A 24,230-nucleotide genomic window follows, 5' to 3' on the forward strand; every position below is an offset into this window, starting at 1 on the left:
GTCTGTCTGTCCTGTGCTAAATAAAGTAATAGACAGGGCCAGGATTTGGGTTGCCCATCAAATATTTGTTTCTTCCTCACTGCGGATCAACTGTTCATCTGTGTGACGCATGTTTTTGTTTTCTGCAAGGCTGGGGCACATAGATATCGACCCGAGTTCATTCACAACACAAGAACTCAAGAAGGCTTTGTCTAAAATGAAGAAAAGCATGAAGACAGATGATACACTGGCTCAAAAGGTAGTATCCGAGAAAATGCGACATGGCGTTGAAACATAGCAAACATAGCACTGAAAGCATAGCTATTATGTTCTTAGCGCAAAATGGGGAAAATAGATGAGGGAAGCCTATACTCTCAGGGAAACTCAACTCAAAGCAGAGTTGCTATGGAATTTCGGAGTCGAAAAATCTGCCACAGATACGGGGCTTCCACTTGAAATTTCATACAAGATTTGTCAAACTATGCTGCCTGGCAAGAAATGGGAAACACAAGCTTCTAGCACAGAATCTTTTTGTTTTGGCAGACTCCTGAGAATTTCTGCTTTAGTTTTACAGCTGTCTCTCTTTTAAAAAATTTATTTAATAATTTTTTTGATACAAACAACAACCACAAAAGACACATACAACAAAAACAGTAATAAAAATAATAACACAATTTGACAATTCAGATTTGAATACACTGATTTACCTATGACTAGATTAGATTAGATTAGATTAGATAAATTTATTGTCATTGTCCGTATATACACAGTATACACAACAACGAAAATCAAACACCCAAGACCGGATTCACATACACATTTGCACGTATCTCCAACACTCTCATCCTATTCAGACATAATCTATTAAAACATACATAATCCAGAATATAACACAACCTATTAGAAGCATAGCATAACCTTTTTAACTACACCTTTTTAAACAATATTTTTCCACCTCTCTCTCCTCCCAATACTTCCCACCGCTATCCGACTTATCGCTTAAATATTCCTTCCAGATTTCTTCATATTTATCCATTCTTAATTTGCATTGACATGCAATTCATTTGTATGTAGCTAATCTGTCCATATTGTCAATCCATGTGCTCAATGGAATCTTTTTGCGGCTCTTCCAATTCATCAAAACAAGTTTTTTTGCTTCTAATATAGCACGGTACATCCATTATTTTTTTTGACCCCTTGAAATCTCCCACGTTTCCGGAATATAATTTAGAATTAAATTCAATTCCCCTAAATAACAAATTCTTTTTATTACTCTTGCTATAAATATCCTCACCTCGCACCAAAATGATCTTATCATCGGGCAGATAATCATCATATGTACTAAGTTCGCATTATTACTCCCACATCTCCAGAAGTTGTCTGCGCTTGTTATTTTCTTCTGGTATAGTTTTGCTGGAGTCCAGTGGAATCTGAATATTATTTTCTGTTGAATAAGTCTTAGTCTTACATCCATAGAGGCTATTTCTGTTGATTTTATACTTGACTCGCATATATCATTTGTTATCTGTACCCCTAATGCTTCACTCCATTTTTGTCTATCATATTCTAAATCATATTTCTTCCTGTTGAGTAGGGTTTTATATGAAAGGACCCGGGTGGCACTGTGGGTTAAACCACAGAGTCTAGGACTTGCTGATCAAAAGGCCAGCGGTTCGAATCCCCGCGATGGGGTGAGCTCCCGTTGCTCGGTCCCTGCTCCTGCCAACCTAGCAGTTCCAAAGCACGTCAAAGTGCAAGTAGATAAATAGGTACCGCTCCGGCGGGAAGGTAAACGGCGTTTCCATGCGCTGCTCTGATTCGCCAGAAGCGGCTTAGTCCTGCTGGCCACATGACCCGGAAGCTGTACGCCGGCTCCCTCGGCCAATAAAGCGAGATGAGCACCGCAACCCCAGAGTCGGTCACGACTGGACCTAGTGGTCAGGGGTCCCTTTAAAAACCTAGGGTTTTATATAGTGCAAGTGTAGAGTTTTTTGTTTTTGTTGCAGAGATTAAATCTTACAGCAGCAAGGGTGTTTTACAGCTGTCACTTTTTTTCTAGCAAGGTGTGGTATGGAGGGAAGCAAATGTCCCTCTCACTTTAATGAACAAATCCGGCTTCCACATTTAGATGCATTACCTGGCTTTGGTTTTGTGAAAATCTGTGGTGGAATTGGGGAAATAATGGGCTTCAGTAACCCAATACCCTGTGGGTTCAGCCTGGATGGCCAATAAAATCCAGACTCAAACAAGACGTTTCTGTTTCTTGCAAGGCCAGCGCGACACAACCTCAGCCAGCAAGTGGTTGAGGGATGACACACCAAATATGAAGAAACAGAAGCATTTATATACTTATATACTGTCCATAGGCTACAGTGCTTCTACTAGCTTATATTGATTTAATCACACGGCATAGCAACTATCTTATCTTTACTTTCTTCCCTTGTTCTTGACGGTTATAGGAATAGCTCACGCGTAAATGTTCGTTTGGGATGCGGGTGGCGCTGTGGGTTAAACCACAGAGCCTAGGACTTGCTGATCAGAAGGTCGGTGGTTCGAATCCCTGTGACGGGGTGAGCTCCCGTTGCTTGGTCCCTGCTCCTGCCAACCTAGCAGTTTGAAAGCACGTCAAAGCGCAAGTAGATAAATAGGTAACACTCCGGCGGGAAGGTTTCTGTGCGCTGCTCTGGTTCCACGCCCACTCCGGCGGGCGTTTCTGTGCGCTACTCTGGTTCGCCAGAAGCGGCTTAGTCATGCTGGCCACATGACCCAGAAGCTGTACGCCGGCTCCCTCGGCCAATAAAGCGAGATGAGCGCCGCAACCCCAGAGTCGGCCACGACTGGACCTAATGTTCAGGGGTCCCTTTACCTTTACATGTTCATTCAGCCCTTCTCCTGTGGTTCTCTTGCAAACACCGCTTTCACTCGCTCAGATTTCCTCACGCACATTTCGGTTTTCGTTCCATAAATTCAGTAATTTCTACAACAGCGTAAGTTGCCAATTAGGAGAACTTAACACTTTGATGGTAACCTATAGCTGTATCCAGCTGTGTTTCAGATGGAAGCAATGTGTACAAAACTGAACAGATTAAAGAGGATTTAGGGGAAAAAAGAAAAGAAAAGAAACTTGGACAGCATCCAGCAAACCGCAACAGGAAACGCTTTCTCACGGGAGCTTTTCATTTCCCTCATCAAAGCTTCAGCTTCCCTGCCAAGGTGCTGGTGGGACTGTGGTGCAGATGTTTAACTGATAATCAATCACGGCCAGTCCATCATTTGAAAAATAAGACTTTAGAGCTGCCTTGCTCCAAAACAGCAACACCCTGAGACCTCTGGTTACAGGGCAGTATACAATAAATAAATAAACTAAATAAATAAACTAGACATTCTGTTTTGGCGACTTAACCTTGGTTTAAAGAGCCATTTGGCACCTAGCTTGTGTATTGTGGGATTCTAACACTGCACTTGAGGCAAATAATAAGAGTGCTTTTAAGAGAGACAATGATGACATTGTTTTAAAAAGGTAAAGGGACCCCCGACCGTTAGGTCCATTCGTGGCCGACTCTGGGGTTACAGCGTTCATCTCGCTTTATTGGCTGAGGGAGCCAGCGTACAGCTTCTGGGTCATGTGGCCAGCATGACTAAGCCGCTTCTGGTGAATCAGAGCAGCGCATGGAAATGCCGTTTACCTTCCCACCAGAGTGGTACCTATTTATCTACTTGCACTTTGACGTGCTTTCGAACTGCTAGGTTGGCAGGAGCAGGGACCGAGCAACGGGAGCTCACCCCGTCACAGGGATTCGAACCGCCGACCTTCTGATCGGCAAGTCCTAGGCTCTGTGGTTTAACCCACAGCGCCACCCGCGTCCTTTGACATTGTTTTACTTGGTCTAATATCCTAACCTTTCTAGTAATTATCCATGATTTGCCAGAAAACCAGTCCTGAGTGATGGAATACTCCAGTTTGCATGGCAAGAGGTGCTGGTTTTTTTCATCATTTTGATAGGCTGCCTCCAGTTCAGCCTATTAGACCTCGTAGACTGAGGGAGGAACTTAACCACCTAGAGCAGAAGTGGTTAACCTCTGGTCCTCCAGATGTTGTTGAGACTCCTTTTTTCATATTTTTCAATACAATATTCCCTTAAGGCTTTTGACTTCCCATCCTTACTTCCATGATGTTTCTATTCAAATCTGCTGCCATGAATGTAATATTTCTCTAAAACATATATCCTACATTACATTCCTTTATCATTCTCATTCCTTTGCTTATATTTCAAGTCCTGTCCGCAATTTCATTTTACTATAATATTTTCCTCAGATAATCCAAAAAGGGTCTCCATTCTTTACTTCTTCTTTGTCTCTTATTTTTGCCTTCTCCACATTGTTCAATAATTTCAAAATCCACCCCTCTTTTGATGGAACTTCTTTCCATTTCTGTGCATACAAGAATTCTGGCTGCGGTAGGAGCAAACCTAAATAGTTTAACCAATTTTGGGGGGGACCCCTGTGCCTATTATTCCCAAAAGAAATGCTTCAGGTTTTTTTGGGGAATGACTTCTTTTTCACCATCTTCTTCAATTCATTATGTATCATTTCCCGAAAGCTTGCCACTTTTTTTTACAAGTCTGCCACACGTGGAAAAAGATGTGGTGGGATTGTAAGAAAGTAAGGGGGTTCTGGGAGATGATATATAATGAACTAAAGAAAATGCTAAAATATAGCTTTGTTAAGAAACCAGAAACCTTTCTGCTGGGAATAACAAGAACGGACATAAATAGGAGAGACTGTAAACTTTTTCAGTATGCAATAACAGCAGCAAGAACATTGATGGCCCAAAAATGGAAACTAGAAGAAGTACCGACCTTGGAAGAATGGAGAACAAAATTAACAGACTATGCAGAACTGGACAAATTAACTGGGAAAATTAGATTCCAAAAGGATCATAAGTTTTTTGAGGACTGGGGAAAATTTACAGAGTATTTGAAAACTGTATGTGAGAAATTTACAACGCTAGTGTGTTTTAAAGAAGCTTTGTGAAAATATAAGGAATATTGTAAGAAAGTAAATAAGGACAGAAATATAGTATCTAAAGGCAATATTAAAATTAAGGAATGTGAAGATAGGATCTTAATTTTGAATGATTGTCAAAGAAGTTGAGGGAGGTCCAATAAGCTAAAATATGTGATGTGTAAATTAGTATGATTGGAGTTTTTTATGGAAAATCTTAATAAAAATTTTAAAAGGAAAAAGATGTTGAGACTCCTCACTCGCAACTGCTGCAGCCAGCATGGTGAATGGCCATGGGTGACGGACGTTTTAGTTCAGCAATGTCTGGGAATGCCAAAAATCCGCCCGCCCCCGGCCTTAGGGAATGGAGGTTAATTTTCAGTTCCCTTGCTACAAAACAAAAATGATCCACGGCTGCCAATTAAAAGTAGGTTCCTTAGGAATTCATTATCATTTTTCAGTGCTTTGGGGCCTGGCTGTGACGTCGAAAGGTATTATAGGCTCATGGGAGGTTTGTTTGCTCTTTAAGTGGGGCTCTTGAACCTTCTATTTTTTTCATTTTAGGAAGAGGCTCTTAAATCAGCAAAAATTCGGAAGCTGTAATGCAGCCCCTTCACCGTGGCCCATTAATACTCATTAATATGAAGCTCAATTATTCCCTGAATGCTTAGGGTTAAAGATGACGTTGCTGGAAATTGTCAGTTAAAAATGTATTGGGAATAGTCTCCAGCCTCTTGTGTGTGAAAGTTTGGAGGAAGTCCCAGCCGGCTTTTAGGGAAAATACATCTTGTCGGGTTTGATTTCCAGGAGCTGTGTGTGAGTGACGAGATTTCACAGGAGAGCACCTAATTTCCCTTTCTGATGTCTGTTGGGTAACCTAATCTGTTAAGCATTTTTAATTAACTATCTTGTAAGAGCCGCAAATAGAATCTAAAGAAAACATAATTAGTAAATAATGAGGAGTGTTGCTTTCTGTCTGCAAATCACATTTCTTGTCTTTTTACTGCATTCTGGCAGCTGCTTGACTTTGAACTTGGAGAAAGTCATTTTCCTTCTCTTGAGGCTCCTGTCTTAAAACTAATTCATATGTTTAATATCACCTGTTGCAGGTGCTGTTGAATATTTAAGTCGCGGTCTACTCGTATGTGAGCAGTGCGACAGATGAGACTTGTTCAATACCGCAGCTCAGCTCCTGTGAGCAAGGTGTAGACTACAGGGTCTAAGCGCAGCTTTGGAGAGAGTAATGGGAAGCAGTGGGAGGTCAGAATAATTAATGCAACCTGCCTCCCCACAGCTGCTTTTAAGTTTAAAACAACCGTAAGATCCAGTCAGGGATGCGGGTGGCGCTGTGGGTTAAACCACAGAACCTAGGGCTTGCCGATCAGAAGGTCGGCGGTTCGAATCCCCGCAACGGAGTGAGCTCCCGTTGCTCGGTCCCTGTTCCTACCAACCTAGCAGTTCGAAAGCACGTCAAAGTGCAAGTAGATAAATAGGTACCACTCTGTCGGGAAAGTAAATGGCGTTTCAGTGCGCTGCTCTGGTTCGCCAGAAGCGGCTTAGTCATGCTGGCCACATGACCCGGAAGCTATACGCCGGCTCCCTCGGCCAATAAAGCGAGATGAGCACTGCAACCCCAGAGTCACGACTGGACCTAATGGTCAGGGGTCCCTTTACCTTTACCTAAGATCCAGTCACATATCTTCCATCTTGTTTTGTCCCTTAGACTATCTAGTTGCATCTTTAACATGCATAAAATTATACATGGCCTCTTGTTTTTCTCTGAATTAACAGAGGTTACTCATATATACCTAAACACAAACAAAATAATTAACGTTGGCGGTGTTTTGATTTTGGTGTGTGCTATTTCGGTTTGTTTTCCCCTTGATTCCAAGGCTCATCAGGAAGATGTCAGGAGAAGGTTCCGTCCCATTGAAAAACTTAAGGAAGAGTTCAGAGAGCTCAATCTGCAACTAGAAACAGACTTTGAAATTATGTTTAAATTAATCAACAAATTCAACAGTTCCACTTCGACGCTGGAGGAGAAAATAACAGCACTTCATGATCTCGAATACTACGTTCATCAGGTAAGATTTTTTTAAATTGGCAGCTGGTGTGCAATGTTCCGGGAAGGTGGAATCGTAAAAATAGATTTCTTGCAGTACCAGATGTTGCAGAATTGTGGCACCCGGCTTCTTCTCACAAGGCATTTTACCTAGACAGATGAACACAGTTGTAAGTGTTTGGGTGTAAACACTGTCGTGTGTGAAATTGTGTAAGTGGATTGTAAACATTTGGAACGTGACATTATTAGATGCCAGGTCTTAATTGAACACAATAATGAAGAGTCTTTAATTTGTGCCAGGGCGTGCCAGAATTCATTGTTGTCATTTGTTTGTTTTTGAGTGCCAGGGCTTATCACCTGGGACACATAAAGTAATTTGGAAAGTGACGTTGCCACTGGATTCTCCCAGGCTTGAGGAGACGCTTTTGGCTTACATGGTACAGCTTTTAGGCTGCTCTGAGCCTTGGCATCCGTCCTTTTATAAATTAATCATGGGTTCCTTGTTTGCCCAAAAGGAAAGTCTTCCAGAGCAGTGTTCGTTTAGGACTGTAGTCCTAAGCGCACTTAGTCAACAGCAAATTGCACTAAAATCCATGGGCCTTAAATCTAGGTAAACATGTATGAGTTAATGCTGGTGGTGCTGCAAGAATTTCCCCGAGAGCAGAATGCAAAGTGAATTTTCGCTGGTGTGCCTTAGGCAGAATATATGAGGAATTTGAAAAGGGAAACCAAAAGAGGGTTCTGTTGATTCTTGTACCCTGGCCTAGGCCATAGGTAAAGGCAAAGGGACCCCTGACCATTAGGTCCAGTTGTGAACGACTCTGGGGTTGCGGCGCTCATCTCGCTTTATTGGTCGAGGGAGCCGGCGTACAGCTTCCAGGTCATGTGGCCAACATGACTAAGCTGCTTCTGGAGAACCAGAGCAGCACACGGAAACGCCGTTTACCTTCCCGCCGGAGTGGTACCTATTTATCTACTTGTACTTTGACGTGCTTCCAAACTGCTGGGTTGGCAGGAGCAGGGACTGAGCAATGGGAGCTCACCCTGTTGCGGGGATTCGAACCGCCGACCTTCTGATTGGCAAGTCTTAGGCTCTGTGGTTTAACCCACAGCTCCACCCACTTCCCATGCCTAGGCCATAACCTAGCTTAAATTTCCCTTGTGCATTCATTCCTCTTGTAGGTTTTGTAGACTGCTAGCCTACCGTCAGCCTTTCCTATGCTGAACTGACCCAAGTTCTCGGTTCAGGATAAATTCTCAACTCCAGCTATCATTTTAGTTCTGTTCCTTTGCACTTTGTATAGCTGGAATGCAACCTTCTTGAACCTGAGCAGTCTGGACACAGTGGTTCATATATGGCCTCTCCTGTGCTGTGTCAGAAAAGTACTGCTCCTTCCCTGTTCTTCTTAGACAGGCCTGCCGGAATTTGTCATGGCTAAAATGCCCAGCCTTAGTTAGCGTGTCACACTGTTGGCTCAGTCATCTTACGATCAATATCTCAAGTCCTCTTTCCACCTCATTTGTTCTGGTTGATGAGTTTCTAGTCAATAATACAAATGCTTATTGCCAGTCCCCGATTATTTCTGACTCTCTAACCCTGCCTGTTAAATTAAAATATAAAACATTTTGTATTGGTAAGAGACACAGAACTCCTCAGGCTCTCAACTATGGTCTCCTAGAGAAATAAATTTTCATCTTTGTTTGATAGCGTCGTTCCTTTCAGTTAAGAGTATTGTCTGAGGAAGCTTTCAGTAAGCTAATCATGTTTTTGTTTTCAGTGATTCCTTCTGTATTTGATGATTGTGACAGGATTGGGTCCAGAGTTCCTTTGAGTGGAACTCTGCTCACAGGAAACTTCTGCTGGAGGAATGGTAGTGTAGAGGTGGGGTTTTTTTGTTCCTCCCTGCTCCCCCCACAGCTTCTAGTTGAGAGACCCTTTAGAAGTGTGGGGGGTTGCAGGGGAATGGGCAAAAATCCCCTCCCAACCTTTCCTTGGTGGTAGATATTGCTGGGTATTGATCCTTTCAGTAAATGAAAGGAGCTATTCTGCAAAGCAACACTCTGGATCCCTTTGTATCTTGTATTATTGTATCTTCAGAATTCGAATGTGATGTTCCTGTAGCGAGACGGCATCATACGATTCAAGGCAAGAGGCTTTTGCTTTGCCTTTAATCTTTTTTAAGTGGATGGATCAGGTTTTGATCGTGATTGTTGTACTTCGTGTGTAAATTCTGAATAGAAAAATTAACACCCACCCTTACGTGTAAATGCACAAATCGTTGCTTGAATGTGGAACAACATATTTTATAGGTGGACAATGCAAAAGATTTGCTTTCCATTGGGGGCCTCCAGCTTCTGATTAATGGGCTGAACAGCACGGAGCCGTTGGTGAAGGAATATGCGTCCTTCGTTCTGGGAGCTGCGCTGTCCAGGTGAGTATCTGTGTGGATACAATAATAATAATAATAAATTTTATTTATACCCCGCCCTCCCCAGCCAAGGCTGGGCTCAGGGCGGCAAACAAGCAATAATAAAAACAAGTTGAATGAATACAACTTAAAAACAAGATTAAAATGCAACATTAAAACATTAAAATGCAGCCTCATCACAGGAGGAAAAAGGAAAAAGAAAGAGGGGGAGGGAATCAAATTGACTCCAAGCCAAAGGCCAGGTGGAACAACTCTGTCTTACAGGCCCTGCGGAAAGAAATCAGATCCTGCAGGGCCCTGGTCTCATGAGGCACAGCGTTCCACCAGGCTGGAGCCAGTGTTGAAAAGGCCCTGCCTCTGGTTGAGGCTAATCTAACTTCCTTAGGGCCCGGGACCTCTAGGGTGTTGCTATTTATGGACCTTAAGGTCCTCCATGGGGCATACTGGGAGAGGCGGTCTCGTAGGTACGAGGGTCCTAGGCCGTGAAGGGCTTTAAAGGTCAAAACCAGCACCTTAAATCTGACCCGATACTCCATTGGGAGCCAGTGCAACTGGTAAAGCACTGGGTGAATATGCTCCCATGGCAGAGACCCTGTGAGGAGCCTCGCTGCAGCATTCTGCACCCGCTGGAGTTTCTGGGATAGCTTCAAGGGCAGCCCCGCATAGAGCGAATTACAGTAGTCAAGCCTGGAGGTGACCGTCAGATGGATCACTGTGGCCAGGTCGGGGCGGGAAAGGTAAGGGACCAACCGCTTGATGCAGTTGAGAAAGAATGTGGCAGACCAGATTAACCTTAAGCAATGGGCAGTAATAGTCTCCCTCATTAGACAGGGTGGGCACAGATTCGGCCACCGTGCTGTGTGGTCAACTGCTTGCTGCTCCTTGATGTCAGAATTAGTAATTTCAGAAACGATTAAAGATGCCCTGTGGTTACTGGGCAACTGCGCAAGGCCACTTACTGGTCTTAAAATTGACCAAACAGGTGCCCAGTGGCTTCAGTGTCACTAAGCAGAAAGGAGTGACCTCATTCAGTTGTTCAGGTAGAGGTTTCCAGGAAGGCAGCTGTTTTTCACAGCATAGAAACAAGATGCTGGAGCAGAGAGTATGGTAATCAGATGGTGATTCATTTTAAAAATGAAAATAAAAATAAATGTCTTGCTGAAAGGATTCAAGGCCCTTCAGAAACCTAACGCCGAATGATAACGTATGCTGTACCAACGCAGAGAAGCGTTGCTTGAATAAGATTTCCAGAGAGGGCAAAGTCCTGTTGCAGGTCATATATGCACCTTTCGGGTTTATCCTTCTCAAAGCGAAGTACTGAACCACTTCAGCTTTAGAATGTCTCGCGTCCACTAAGATTTTAAATTGCCATAGGACTCCTTTAGTTTATGGTGATGTAGCATGGATAGTAAAACGTGTTCCAGTTTGGTCTCTTTTTTCCCTCTTTTATTGAAGAAGAACAGTGTGTGTGTGTTTGAATGATTTTATTTTTCGTTTTACAATACTCACACAAATACACATATACTAAAATACATCTAATTGATTCGACTTCCCTCCTCCCCCTCAGAGGTTTCTTATACTTTCACCTTTACTACTGCATATCCCAATTAATTCTGTTTATTGATTACTCCTTAGACTCTACACACACAAACACACACACACACACACACACACACACACACGAAGTCTAAGGAGTAATCAGTAAACAGAATTAACACATACCCATATCACTTCTCGATTCATATTAATCCTGCTGATGAATTAAGTTGTTTGCAATAGTTTTTAGTCTAATAAATTTTCCTCATTCTTTATTTAATCTTCTTCTTCTTCTTGGTTTCCCATTCTTCCAGTAAAAGTAAAGGGACCCCTGACCGTTAGGTCCAGTCATGACCAACTCTGGGGTTGTGATGCTCATCTCGCTTTATTGGCAGAGGGAGCCAGCGTACAGCTTCCGGGTCATGTGGCCAGCATGACTAAGCCGCTTCTGGCAAACCAGAGTAGCGCACAGAAACGCCGTTTACCTTCCCACTAGAGCGGTACCTATTTATCTACTTGCACTTTGATGTGCTTTCGAACTGCTAGGTTGGCAGGAGCAGGGACCGAGCAACGGGAGCTCACCCCGTCGTGGGGATTTGAACCGCTGACCTTCTGATTGGCAAGTCCTAGGCTCTGTGATTTAACCCACAGCGCCACCCGCGTCCCTTTCTTCCAGTAAGTTCCGCCATTTCCTCATAGTCCATCTGTTTTGTCTGCCAGTCCTCCTTGGTAGGAACTGTTTCTCATTTCCATCTCTGAGCACAGAACGGGATATTTTAATGCCATCCTCATTGCAGAGTGGAGGGGATATATGAATTGAAAACGTCTAGTAAACCAGATCAGTAGCTGGGTTCCTATCGAGGGAATTTGGCAATCCAACATGGCAGTGATGAGGGATTGAGGATTGGCATGATCGCTCTGTGGCATTATGGCAGTGGACAAAGCTGTATTGTAGCTTTTGAATAATAATAATTTGAATAAATGTGTTTAGATGAATGAATGAATAACAAACGTGCCCACTGATACCAGTTGGTGGGAATAGATTGCTGTTGCTCCACACTGTGGTGGCACGTAAGCCATGGTTCAAAGTGGTTGTGAGTATTGTTGACCTTCTACCTGAGCCCTTTAGGATCTGTTATTTATTAGCCACCGATAAGCTCCCACTTACTAAATATCATCGGTACTTGTGTGACTTCCTGTGGCATTACGTGTCTGAGAGGCTAGTCTGCATTCTGTAGCAAGGTAATGCCACCAAAGGCAATATTAAGACACTTCCTGTCCATTTTATTCTTCAATTTCATTTGAAGCTTTTTGTTCCAGAATCCTCTGCTTTCGGCCTGGGACTTCATTAGCGATATTTATGGTATAAGGAAAATTTTCCGTGCTGCTGAAATTCTTTCGGCTACCAAACAACCTTCACACCTGCCAGAAATGCTTTAAAAAAAAAAAAAATCAATAGAGAAATTAAGTACTGGGCAGTGGAAAGAAACGCAAGCCTTATTGATTTACAGCGTACTCTTATGCATAAATCTACTTGGAAATAAGTCCTTCTGAGTTCGGTGGGACTTATTACCAGGTAATTGCATGTATAGGGTTGCAGCCTTTGTGAAGTGCCTAGAAAATGGCTGAAATTCATGTCATGTACCCAAAATAATGGCAACTGTAAGCCACATTGCGGGCTCTTCAGTGTAGAGGACTGAATCCATGAAACTGTTTTCTGCTCCATTATTCAGTTCATGTGAATTCATGGTTCTGGCCAGGGTTGGCTCAATACATTTTGGAACCTGGTGTTAACCCCAAAATGTTGTCCCCCTCTCCGCTCGGGAAGATCTACAGCAGGAACAAGGGTGGAGGGGAGAGGAGAAAGACTGACATTGGGATCTGCTGCCTCTGTGGATGTTGCCGCCTGAGGCAATTGCCTCACCTTGCCTCAAGGTTGGGCCGGTCCCGGTTCTTGCTGTGTGGTTCAAGCACTGTTTCCCCCACAGCATTGATATTTGTCCATTTTTCCTTTGCCTTCCTCATAACGTGTTTGAATTGTAGCAACAGTAATAAGCCTCTGTAGAAGCCAAATAAGTCCAAATAATATTGACGTGGTTGTGTTTTTTTAAAAAAAAAAACTAGTGAAGGTTCTCTATCACTGCATGAATTTTTCTTTGAATGCCTGAATCCAGATTTCTAGAGGCTGTGTGTATTATTAAAACCGTGATGTGCTTAGTGTGTGGTTATCATGAAAGAAAAACGCAGACAACCAGTGCCCTAAGCAAGCGAATAAAGGCTGGTTATTATGCCGTTCTTCGCGGAGGAATTTCAGGATGTGTCATGTGGCTTTGTTGTTCAAGACTCAGCACGTTGGCCGTGGTGGGAAAAGCCACCCCTAGAGTGATCAGCTGAATGGCAGAGGCAGCAGAGGTGACAACAGCAGAACAACAAAGAAAATAACTTGGCTGTGCTTGAAACCGGTTTCTCTCTTTCGCGGCACTTCTGGTGGCGTCTTGCCTTGAAAGCAAACTTGCCGATGAACTTTAATTGGTCCATCTAGACCAGCATTGTGTTTTCTGTGGTGGACAGGGTCTCTCCCAATACCTTGGAGTCCAGGGGTCAGCAAACTTTTTCAGGAGGGGGCCAGTTCACTGTCCCTCAGACCTTGTGGGGGGCCAGACTAAAAAAATAAAAATGAACAAATTCCTATGTCCCACAAATAACCCACAGATGCATTTTAAATAAAATCACACATTCTGCTCATGTAAAAACACCAGGCAGGCCCCACAAATAACCCAGAGATTCACTTTAAATAAAAGGACACATTCTACTCATGTAAAAACACACTAAATCCGCGGGCCGGATTTGGAAGGCCATTGGGCTAGATCCGGTCCCCGGGCCTTAGTTTGCCTACCCATGCCTTGGACCAACAGGCCTTTGCTGGCTCTGTTGCCTGCAATGTTTTTAACTGAAGAAAAGATTTTAAATGGTCCCTTCTGCATGCTCTGCTCCTGAGTGGTGCCCCATCGCTCGCCACACTTGTCTTGTGTCTTGTCAAAGCATTGTCTCGTTGGTTTCCAGGTACAGCCTCAACTGTTTCCATCACAGGAATTAGATCTATGGTTTAAAGCCTGCAGACTATCCGAACGTTGAATCCCCTGGCTGGAATTGCCCCGTTTTATTCGGGATATAAAGGGACGCGGGTGACGCTGTGGGTTAAACCACAGAGCCTAGGACTTGCCGATCAGAGGGTCGGCGGTTCGAATCCCCGCGACGGGGTGAGCTCCCGTTGCTCAGTCCCTGCTCCTGCCAACCTAGCAGTTCAAAAGCACGTCAAGTGCAAGTAGATAAATAGGTACCGCTATGGTGGGAAGGTAAACGGCATTTCCGTGTGCTGCTCTGGTTCGCCATAAGCGGCTTAGTCATGCCACATGACCCGGAAGCTGTACGCTGGCTCCCTCGGCCAGTAAAGCGAGATGAGCGCCGCAACCCCAGAGTCAGCCATGACTGGACCTAATGGTCAGGGGTTCCTTTACCTTTACAGTGGTGCCTCGCAAGACGAAATTAATTCGTTCCGCTGCAAAGTCTTCAGCCGCAGGAACATCAGAACTGGCAGCCTCTCCATGCCTGACCACGCTGTGGATACCAGATCTTGTCTTGAACCGGTCAAACCAACCTCTGCTTGCCTTGAAGACTTCTGGCTCGCCTGAGGTTCCTGGCTATTCCCGGACGAGGTCTGCGTGCAAGGCCTTGGCCTTCTCACAAATGACGGCCTCAGTCACTGTGTCCCCTGCACGCTGCTTCTCTTCTAACCAGATGAGCAGCAACTTCTCGACCTCCTCCAGAACAGCTGGGCGGTTCTTCACAATCCTGGTGACTCCCTTGGCTGCATCAGTCGCAAGGATCTTCTCCCTCATCTTCAGGATGGTCCTGATGGTTGATGGATTCCTCCCATACTCCCTGGCGAGGTCTGTCACACGCATTCCGCCGTCGTGCTTCTGGATGATCTCCTTCATTTCCAGCGTCACCTTCTCATTCTTCCTCTCGCTGGCCTCTGCAGCAGCAGTCTTCTTGGGTCCCATGGCAGCACAGCTCCTACCTTCGTAAACTCTCTCTCACACACACACAAGAATCAGTGCTGTGCTTCAAATCCAAAAAATTCAAAAGCACCCAGCCACCCACCACACAGAAATTCAAACCCAGAACCAAGTCCTTGAATCCCAAACACCCCAACCCAAAATCCAAAACCCCCCCAAAAAGTTTTAAAAGTTTAACTTACCAAATGGCTGCAAAAGAAGTTTTGGAAAAGCTTCAAAAATCACCAAAGTCTTCAAACACCTCAACTGTTCCCCTAGCCACCCACCCACCACACAGAAATTGCAAACCCCTCCCCAACTGTTGCAAACCCCTCCCCAAACTGCTCCCCCAGCCCCTCCCCAACTGCTGCAAACCCCTCCCCAACTGTTCCCTAAACCACCCAGCACACAGAAATTCAAACTCAGATTTTTTTTTAAAAAAAACAACATGGCCCAATGGTCACAGAAAATCATAAAAATTCAAAAAAAACCCCCACAAGCTCCCAGATTCCTGCAAAAACTTCCCCAACTGTTCCCCCAGCCACCCAGCACACAGAAATTCAAACTCAGAATATTTTTTTTAAAAAAACAACATGGCCCAATGGTCACAGAAAATCATAAAAATTCAAAAAAAACCCCCACAAGCTCCCAGATTCCTGCAAAAACTTCCCCAACTGTTCCCCCAGCCACCCAGCACACAGAAATTCAAACTCAGAAAATTTTTTAAGAAAAAACAACATGGCCCAATGGTCACAAAAAATCATAAAAATGCAGAAAAAAAACCCACAAGCTCCCAGATTCTTGCAAAAAAAAAAAAAAAAAAAAAAACCCAACACCAAGTCCTTGAATCCCAAACACCCCAACCCAAAATCCAAAAACCACAAAAAAAGTTTTAAAAGTTTAACTTACCAAATGGATGCAAAAGAAGTTTTGGAAAAGCTTCAAAAATCAGCAAAGTCTGAAAAAAGGCTACCAAACCGCGTGCTAACAGTTGCTCCTCGAAGTCAAGTCGCAACTGCAGCTCTTCAAGCAAAGCACCCTTGGTTTTAACGGTTTTAAGACAAAGGAAACAAAGTCGCAAGACGTTTGCGTCTTGCGAAGCAAGCCCATAGGGAAATTCGTCTTGCGAAGCAACTCGAAAACGGAAAACTCTTTCGTTTAGCGAGTTTTCCGTCTTGCGAGGCATTTGTCTTGCGGGGCACCACTGTACCTATTTGGGATCTATAGCAAGGAGTTGCTTTCTTCATCTTCATGGCTCTGCCATGAATTTGCAGGAGAATAAGAGCCTCGCTGTGACTCATCTATGTGGGAGTGAAGCTTTTTATGCACCTTAAAATTTAAAGAAATGTACTGGTTGTTTTCTTTAGCTATCCATAGAGTATTCCAATTCATTTAGCCGCTTAACAAGTGCTTACAATTTCTAGAGGAGTAGCTGTTTTCCGAAGCAAAAGCAGCATGGAGCTTTGTGGCACCTTAAAGGTTTAACCAATTTATTATGGTATATGGGGCATTGGAGGCTGTACTTCTGATGGGGAACATGTTGCCGTTTGTCCATCTTCGGTCCCCACCTGCCCTCCGCTTTCACTTGTGGGTCCTTGAAGCTGTCAGTGTGCAGCAGTGGCCACATCCCGGGAAACGGCTTTGACTGGCCAGCTAAACCAGGTGAGGGTAGCCGATGGGCCTCAAACTCTCAGTGAGTTAGGGGCTTCCCCTGCATGCGAAGACGGGCTCTGGAGGATTGAGCAGAAGAGACCACTAGTCAAGAAGGCAGTTTCTGCACATGCTGTTGTGAGGAGAACCTGAGCCTACAGGGTTAAACAGCTCAGTGTATGCGGCCTGCCTTCTGTGGGGCGGAGAGATCCTGTAACACATCCGGGATCTGCATTTCTTTATACATAGCTGTAAATAAAGGGAAGTGTGGGGCAGGTGGGGCTTGTCAAGCAGGAAAGGGAGCCTGTCACGGCCCGGTCTATGGGCAATCGAAGTCCTGGCTGAGGATGTCGGGGCCGGGGGCAAGATGGCAGTGTGGGAGCAGAAACAAGAGTCCAGAAGCCAGTGGTCCGAGGGTCAGGAAACAGGGAGTCACGAAGTCAAGGGTCTGAGGGCCAAGAAGCAAGGAGTCACAAAGTCAAGGGTCCGAGGGTCAAGAAGCAAGGAGTCACGAAGTCAAGGGTCTGAGGGTTGAGAAGCAAGGAGTCACAAAGTCAAGGGTCTGAGGGTCGAGAAGCAGTCAAGGGTCTGAGGGTCGAAAAGCAGGGAGTCACGAAGTCAAGGTTCTGAGGGTTGAGAAGCAAGGAGTCGTGAAATCAAGGGTCCGAGGGTCAAGAAGCAAGGAGTCACGAAGTCAAAGGTCTGAGGGTCGAGAAGCAGGGAGTCACGAAGTTAAGGGTCCAAGGGTCGAGAAGCAAGGAGTCACGAAGTCAAGGGTCTGAGGGTCAAGAAGCGAGTCACGAAGTCAAGGGTCCGAGGGTCAAGAAGCAAGGAGTCACGAAGTCAAGAGTCCAATGGTCGAGAAGCAAGGAGTCATGAAGTCAAGGGCCCGAGGGTTGAGAAGCAAGGAGTCGTGAAATCAAGGGTCCGAGGGTCAAGAAGCAAGGAGTCACAAAGTCAAAGGTCTGAGGGTCGAGAAGCAGGGAGTCACGAAGTTAAGGGTCCAAGGGTCGAGAAGCAAGGAGTCACGAAGTCAAGGGTCTGAGGGTCAAGAAGCGAGTCACGAAATCAAGGGTCCGAGGGTCAAGAAGCAAGGAGTCACAAAGTCAAGGGTCCGAAGGTCGAGAAGCAGGGAGTCAAGAAGTCAAGGGCCCGAGGGTCGAGAAGCAAGGAGTCACAAAGTCAAGGGTCCGAGGGTCAAGAAGCAAGGAGTCACAAAGTCAAGGGTCCGAAGGTCGAGAAGCAGGGAGTCAAGAAGTCAAGGGCCCGAGGGTCGAGAAGCAAGGAGTCACAAAGTCAAGGGTCCGAGGGTCAAGAAGCAAGGAGTCACGAAGTCAAGGGTCTGAGGGTCGAGAAGCAGGGAGTCATGAAGTCAAGGGCCCGAGGGTCGAGAAGCAGTCAAGGGTCCGAGGGTCGAAAAGCAGGGAGTCACGAAGTCAAGGTTCTGAGGGTTGAGAAGCAAGGAGTCGTGAAATCAAGGGTCCGAGGGTCAAGAAGCAAGGAGTCACAAAGTCAAGGGTCCGAAGGTCGAGAAGCAGGGATTCAAGAAGTCAAGGGCCCGAGGGTCGAGAAGCAAGGAGTCAAGAAGTCAAGGGCCCGAGGGTCAAGAAGCAAGGAGTCACAAAGTCAAGGGTCCGAGGGTCAAGAAGCAAGGAGTCACGAAGTCAAGGGTCTGAGGGTCGAGAAGCAGGGAGTCATGAAGTCAAGGGCCCGAGGGTCGAGAAGCAGTCAAGGGTCCGAGGGTCGAAAAGCAGGGAGTCACGAAGTCAAGGTTCTGAGGGTTGAGAAGCAAGGAGTCGTGAAATCAAGGGTCCGAGGGTCAAGAAGCAAGGAGTCACAAAGTCAAGGGTCCGAAGGTCGAGAAGCAGGGAGTCAAGAAGTCAAGGGCCCGAGGGTCGAGAAGCAAGGAGTCACGAAGTCAAGGGTCCGAGGGTCAAGAAGCAAGGAGTCACAAAGTCAAGGGTCTGAGGGTCGAGAAGCAGGGAGTCAAGAAGTCAAGGGCCCGAGGGTCGAGAAGCAAGGAGTCACAAAGTCAAGGGTCCGAAGGTCGAGAAGCAGGGAGTCAAGAAGTCAAGGGTCCGAGGGTCAAGAAGCAAGGAGTCACGAAGTCAAGGGTCCGAGGGTCCAGAAGCAGGGAGTCATGAAGTCAAGGGTCCGAGGGTCGAGAAGCAAGGAGTCACGAAGTCAAGGGTCCGAGGGTCGAGAAGCAGGGAGTCACGAAGTCAAGGGTCTGAGGGTCGAGAAGCAGGGAGTCAAGAAGCAAGGAGTCATGAAGTCAAGGGTCCGAGGGTCGAGAAGCAGGGAGTCATGAAGTCAAGGTTCTGAGGGTTGAGAAGCAGGGAGTCAAGAAGCAAGGAGTCATGAAGTCAAGGGTCCGAGGGTCGAGAAGCAGGGAGTCATGAAGTCAAGGGTCTGAGGGTCGAGAAGCAGGGAGTCAAGAAGCAAGGAGTCATGAAGTCAAGGGTCCGAGGGTCGAGAAGCAGGGAGTCATGAAGTCAAGGGTCCGAGGATTGAGAAGCAGGGAGTCACGAAGTCAAGGTTCTGAGGGTTGAGAAGCAGGGAGTCACAAAGTCAAGGGTCCAGAAGCAAGGAGTCACAAAGTCAAGGGTCTGAGGGTCGAGAAGCAGGGAGTCATGAAGTCAAGGGTCCGAGGGTCGAGAAGCAAGGAGTCACAAAGTCAAGGGTCCAGAAGCAAAGAGTCACAAAGCCAAACACAGCAAGGCAGGAAGCGTGTTGCTGTGGCAAAGAGCCGAAGGGAAATGCTGACCTTATATCCCTTCCCAGCTCTAGCCACCAGCTGCAGTGAGTTACATCTAGGAGAAGAAAAACTCTGACCCTAAACCTCCTTTGCCTTCAGCGATATCTTCAGGAGAAGAAAAGGCTAAAGAGTAAATCCTTCACAAGTCTGGGACTCCACTCCAGACTTGGTCCACTCCAAACGTCTTGGTCTGCTTTCCTTTGGACCACATCAGTGAGGCCGAGAGGGGGGGGTCTTGTCATCTGGACAGCCCAGGACCTCCATACACACTGCCAGTGCTTTTTTTCTGGGGGTACGCAGGGGTACACATACCCCTAAACATTTTGTGAATCTAACGGGAGAAGAAACTGGGGTTGTTGTTGTTTTTATTAAAAAAAATAGTTTCTTCTCTAGCATGGTGAATCGTTAGTTTCGTTGCTATCCCCAATGGCAGCTTCATTTCCTATCCTGGTGTTTCCTGAGTCTCAGATGGAAGCGGGCGTTTAATGTGTGAAGCAGTGCGGAATGTGGATGTGTGGTGTTTTACTGACGAAAGTTTTGTCTCATTGAGGGGCAGCATTTCAATATGAGTAATGCACGTTCTTCATACTTTTGTCAGTTTACTGTATTTATTTCCCCCAATTTGAACTATAAAATGGTGATTTTCTTGAGTCAAAATGAGAGTATCCCTAAACATTTTTTAAAGAAAAAAAAAGCACTGCACACTGCCCCTGCTTGCGTCCTGGGGAGAACGCTTCAGTGTTGCTAAGGCACTTAGCTTAGAAAGTCATAGAATCATAGAGTTGGAAGAGACCACAAGGGCCATCGAGTCCAACCCCCTGCCAAGTAGGAAACACCATCAGAGCACTCCTGACATATGGTTGTCAAGCCTCTGCTTAAAGACCTCCAAAGAAGGAGACTCCACCACACTCCTTGGCAGCAAATTCCACTGTCAAACAGCTCTTACTGTCAGGAAGTTCTTCCTAATGTTTAGGTGGAATCTTCTTTCTTGTAGTTTGGATCCATTGCTCCGTGTCCGCTTCTCTGGAGCAGCAGAAAACAACCTTTCTCCCTCCTCTATGTGACATCCTTTTATATATTTGAACATGGCTATCATATCACCCCTTAACCTCCTCTTCTCCAGGCTAAACCTGCCCAGCTCCCTTAGCCGTTCCTCATAAGGCATCGTTTCCAGGCCTTTGACCATTTTGGTTGCCCTCCTCTGGACACGTTCCAGTTTGTCTGTGTCCTTCTTGAACTGTGGTGCCCAGAACTGGACACAGTACTCCAGGTGAGGTCTGACCAGAGCAGAATACAGTGGCACTATTACTTCCCTTGATCTAGATGCTATACTCCTATTGATGCAGCCCAGAATTGCATTGGCTTTTTTAGCTGCCACGTCACACTGTTGGCTCATGTCAAGTTTGTGGTCAACCAAGTCTCCTAGATCCTTTTCACATGTACTGCTCTCAAGCCAGGTGCCACCCATCTTGTATTTGTGCCTCTCATTTTTTTTTTGCCCAAGTGCAATACTTTACATTTCTCCCTGTTAAAATTCATCTTGTTTGTTTTGGCCCAGTTCTCTAATCTGTCAAGGTCGTTTTGAAGTGTGATCCTGTCCTCTGGGGTGTTAGCTTGGCCTAGCCTGGTTTCTCTTCTCTTCTTACCCGCTCCCATTTGAGGCTGGCATGGAGTCATGTTTTAATGGGTCTCTTGTGAACCTTGGCCGCCTTCTCAGATAGTTCTGGCACCTCTCAAGTGGGCGCCATTGCCATTCTAAGAGAAAGGTAAAAGGTAAAAATCCCCGTCATGGGGATTCGAACTGCCGACCTTCTGAGTGGCAAGCCCAAGAGTCTCGGTGGTTTAGACCACAGCGCCACCCACGTCCCTATTATAAGAGAACAAGGGAGGCGTTCATGGTGAGTTCCGGCACCTCTTTTGCTACAAAAATAGCACTGTATATATCATATTTTTTGCTCTATAAGACTCACTTTTTCCCTCCTAAAAAGTAAGGGGAAATGTGTGTGCGTCTTATGGAGCGAATGCAGGCTGCGCAGCTATCCCAGAAGCCAGAACAGCAAGAGGGATTGCTGCTTTCACTGCGCAGAGATCCCTCTTGCTGTTCTGGCTTCTGAGATTCAGAATATTTTTTTTCTTGTTTTCCTCCTCCAAAAACTAGGCGCGTCTTGTGGTCTGGGGTGTCTTATAGAGCGAAAAATATGGTACTGTATGGGGGGGGGGGGATGGATTGTCCAAAAAGTGGGTTTTCCCTGAAAAGCATTGCTTCTAATGTGCATTCCCTTCGGGCAAAGGCTTCCCTTCCCTCTTAGGAAACGTCGGCTCCCCTGCGCACATCGACCGACTTCTCTGCGGTACAACTTTTAATTTGGCACGGATCAGGAGGGAGGCAGCAGGATCCAACGCAAAAAGCGGTGGGGGCTCCTGGCTTCCTTGACCATTTTTCATAGCCGCTGCCACGTAAATAACAGCTGCTGCATGGCGAAGCCTCACCGATGCACTGAAGTGTAAAAACCATGGCAACAGTTGCCGGGGGCAGGCCTCCGTACCAGAAGAGAGTCATGCTCGGCGGAGAACAAAAGGAACTACTTTACAAACAAGCCACATCACACCTTGCTGGGGGGGGGGGGGCGTGTGGAGAAGGGAGAAGGCTCCAACCCATGCTGTGCTCAGCTGGCCGTCCTGCTATAAGAGCCATAACCCTCCTCCGCCCCTCTACATTCGATCAAACACGCTCATTATTATCCCATTCACAAAACGATTCCGAGGCCGGAAAATGTCAGCAGTATTTCATTTCTAAAGCCCATTTGTAAAACTCGGGTAGAAATAAATGCAGGCGGCGTCTGAAGGCTGGAGGGTTTCTGGGAAGAAGGTATAATCACTCAAAATGCGTGTTGAGATGGGGAGGAAGACCTGAGGTGAATGGCAGAGCAGGCCGCAGGCTCGCCGTTGTTGAGTTAGGGTGGCGGGTTTGCTGCAGCGGTAGAAGGGGACCCTAAAAGCAGGCATTGTTCAGGTTTGATGCTGAAGCCGGGGAGGCTGGGGTGTTGAGTTCCTTTAATCCAGTGTTTCCCAATCTAGAGTCTCCAGCTCTAGTTTGTGTGGCGAGTCCCCCTCCCCCCAGTGGAAATAATGACACGACAAAATTATTAAGGTTAATGGGCTAAATAAGGCCACAACTTTATTGGTTACAAGTGATGAGCAGTATTGGCTTAGGCATTGGTCCTAACCTATTACAGTGGTACCTCGGGTTACATACACTTCAGGTTACAGACGCTTCAGGTTACAGACTCCGCTAACCCTGAAATAATACCTCGGGTTAAGAACTTTGCTTCAGGATGAGAACAGAAATTGTGCTCCGGCAGCGTGGCGGAAGCGGGAGGCCCCATTAGCTAAAGTGGTGCTTCAGGTTAAGAACAGTTTCAGGTTAAGAACGGACCTTCGGAACAAATTAAGTACTTAACCCGAGGTACCACTGTATATTCGACTTCAGCCCATCTGCTTGAAGTCCGGGAAGGGTTAACCACCAGTAGGGGTTAACATCAACTAGGAATTCCCCCAGGGTCACCGATAGGGGGCGTGCCTTAGGCTTCACCTCCCTAGGCTTCAGACAGGGCCACGCCCCCCCCGAAATCCTTTAACAGACTACCCTTCAATACACGGGGCAGGTGATGGCGCTTCCTCCCCTCTTCCATCTGCAGAACTATACCAATGCCTAACCGCCAATACCCAGAAAGTTGTGACAATTTGCTACGAGGTAGGCGAAAACCAAGTGGCTGGTGCCAATTTGCCAAGTGGAAAAATTCCTACCAGGCCCCTCAACGGCGACCAACCAAGGTCCATAGCAAGGTCAAGGAAAGGAAACCTTATAGGGTGGGAGGGTGGGAAAAGCTGGCAGGCGGCAAAGAGGGAGATCCCCGGCCATGTCCCGCTTTAAATAAGGCAGGCCACACACCCCGAGCCAGCTGATTGGCTGGCCAGGAGGTGACACGGCCAGGAATCCCCCCCAATCGTGCAGGGCTGGGTTCCAGCCCCCGCACACATGGTGGGGCCGTGAAGCCCACAACTCCACCTCCTCCAAAGTGCGGAAGTGGCTCTGGACTACAACTCTCATCATCCCTTGTTGGCAAGACCAGTAGTGAGGGATGATGGGGACTGTAGTTCCACTTGCAGTATTCTGTGCAGGTTTTCAACTTTTTAATAGACAACAGAGCAGGAGTAGGGAAACCTCTCCTGTGCTGGACCAGCTCTTAAGAAAAATCGGCTTAAATCGATCAAATACAAATAGCAACACCAGCAATCATAATTCCCTGCCCCCCTCGCATACCTGCAATAGTTAAGTGCTAGCAGGGCTGCCGATTGGGGGGGGTAAAGGGGGGTGCACATGTACCCAAGCTAGCAGGGACCCCAGACACTTAGCTTTCTTTAAAAAATAAGTCAATCAGACACTCCTAAAGAAAGTTAGAAAACAAAACACAGAGGCAGCTTTAAGGTCAGCAGGCAGCACCATTGCTAAGGATGCTTAATCACGGTTGCTTAGCAGTCAGAGGAAGGAACGTTGACCACCCGCAACTGGGACTTAGAAGGGTGCCCTTCCAAAGCAGCAAATAATAATAAATAAATAAATCCTATATTTAAAATTCCTATTTGACTGTGCTTTTACCCAAGGATTATTTTTTGTTTCTCGAGGTTGGCAGAGTGTTGTGTGTGTATATATATCTATACTGTGCGACGTATATTTGTATATTTTCCACCTA

The 24,230-nt window shown here is 46.0% G+C and overlaps 1 protein-coding gene across 2 annotated transcripts in view; it reads left to right on the forward strand.

Moving 5' to 3' along the window:
- Positions 1 to 24,230, forward strand: part of SIL1 (SIL1 nucleotide exchange factor) — a 64,791-nt gene that overhangs the window by 19,917 nt on the left and 20,644 nt on the right. For both annotated transcript variants that reach the window (XM_081855623.1, XM_081855624.1), the window contains 3 exons: positions 130 to 238; positions 6,876 to 7,067; positions 9,356 to 9,477. In XM_081855623.1, the coding sequence (XP_081711749.1) occupies positions 130 to 238; positions 6,876 to 7,067; positions 9,356 to 9,477 (423 nt within the window). The remainder of the gene's footprint in view (positions 1 to 129; positions 239 to 6,875; positions 7,068 to 9,355; positions 9,478 to 24,230) is intronic.

The sequence above is a fragment of the Podarcis erhardii genome (genome assembly GCF_964252035.2).
Source record: "Podarcis erhardii genome assembly, chromosome: 3".
Classification (NCBI taxonomy): Eukaryota; Metazoa; Chordata; class Lepidosauria; order Squamata; family Lacertidae; genus Podarcis; species Podarcis erhardii.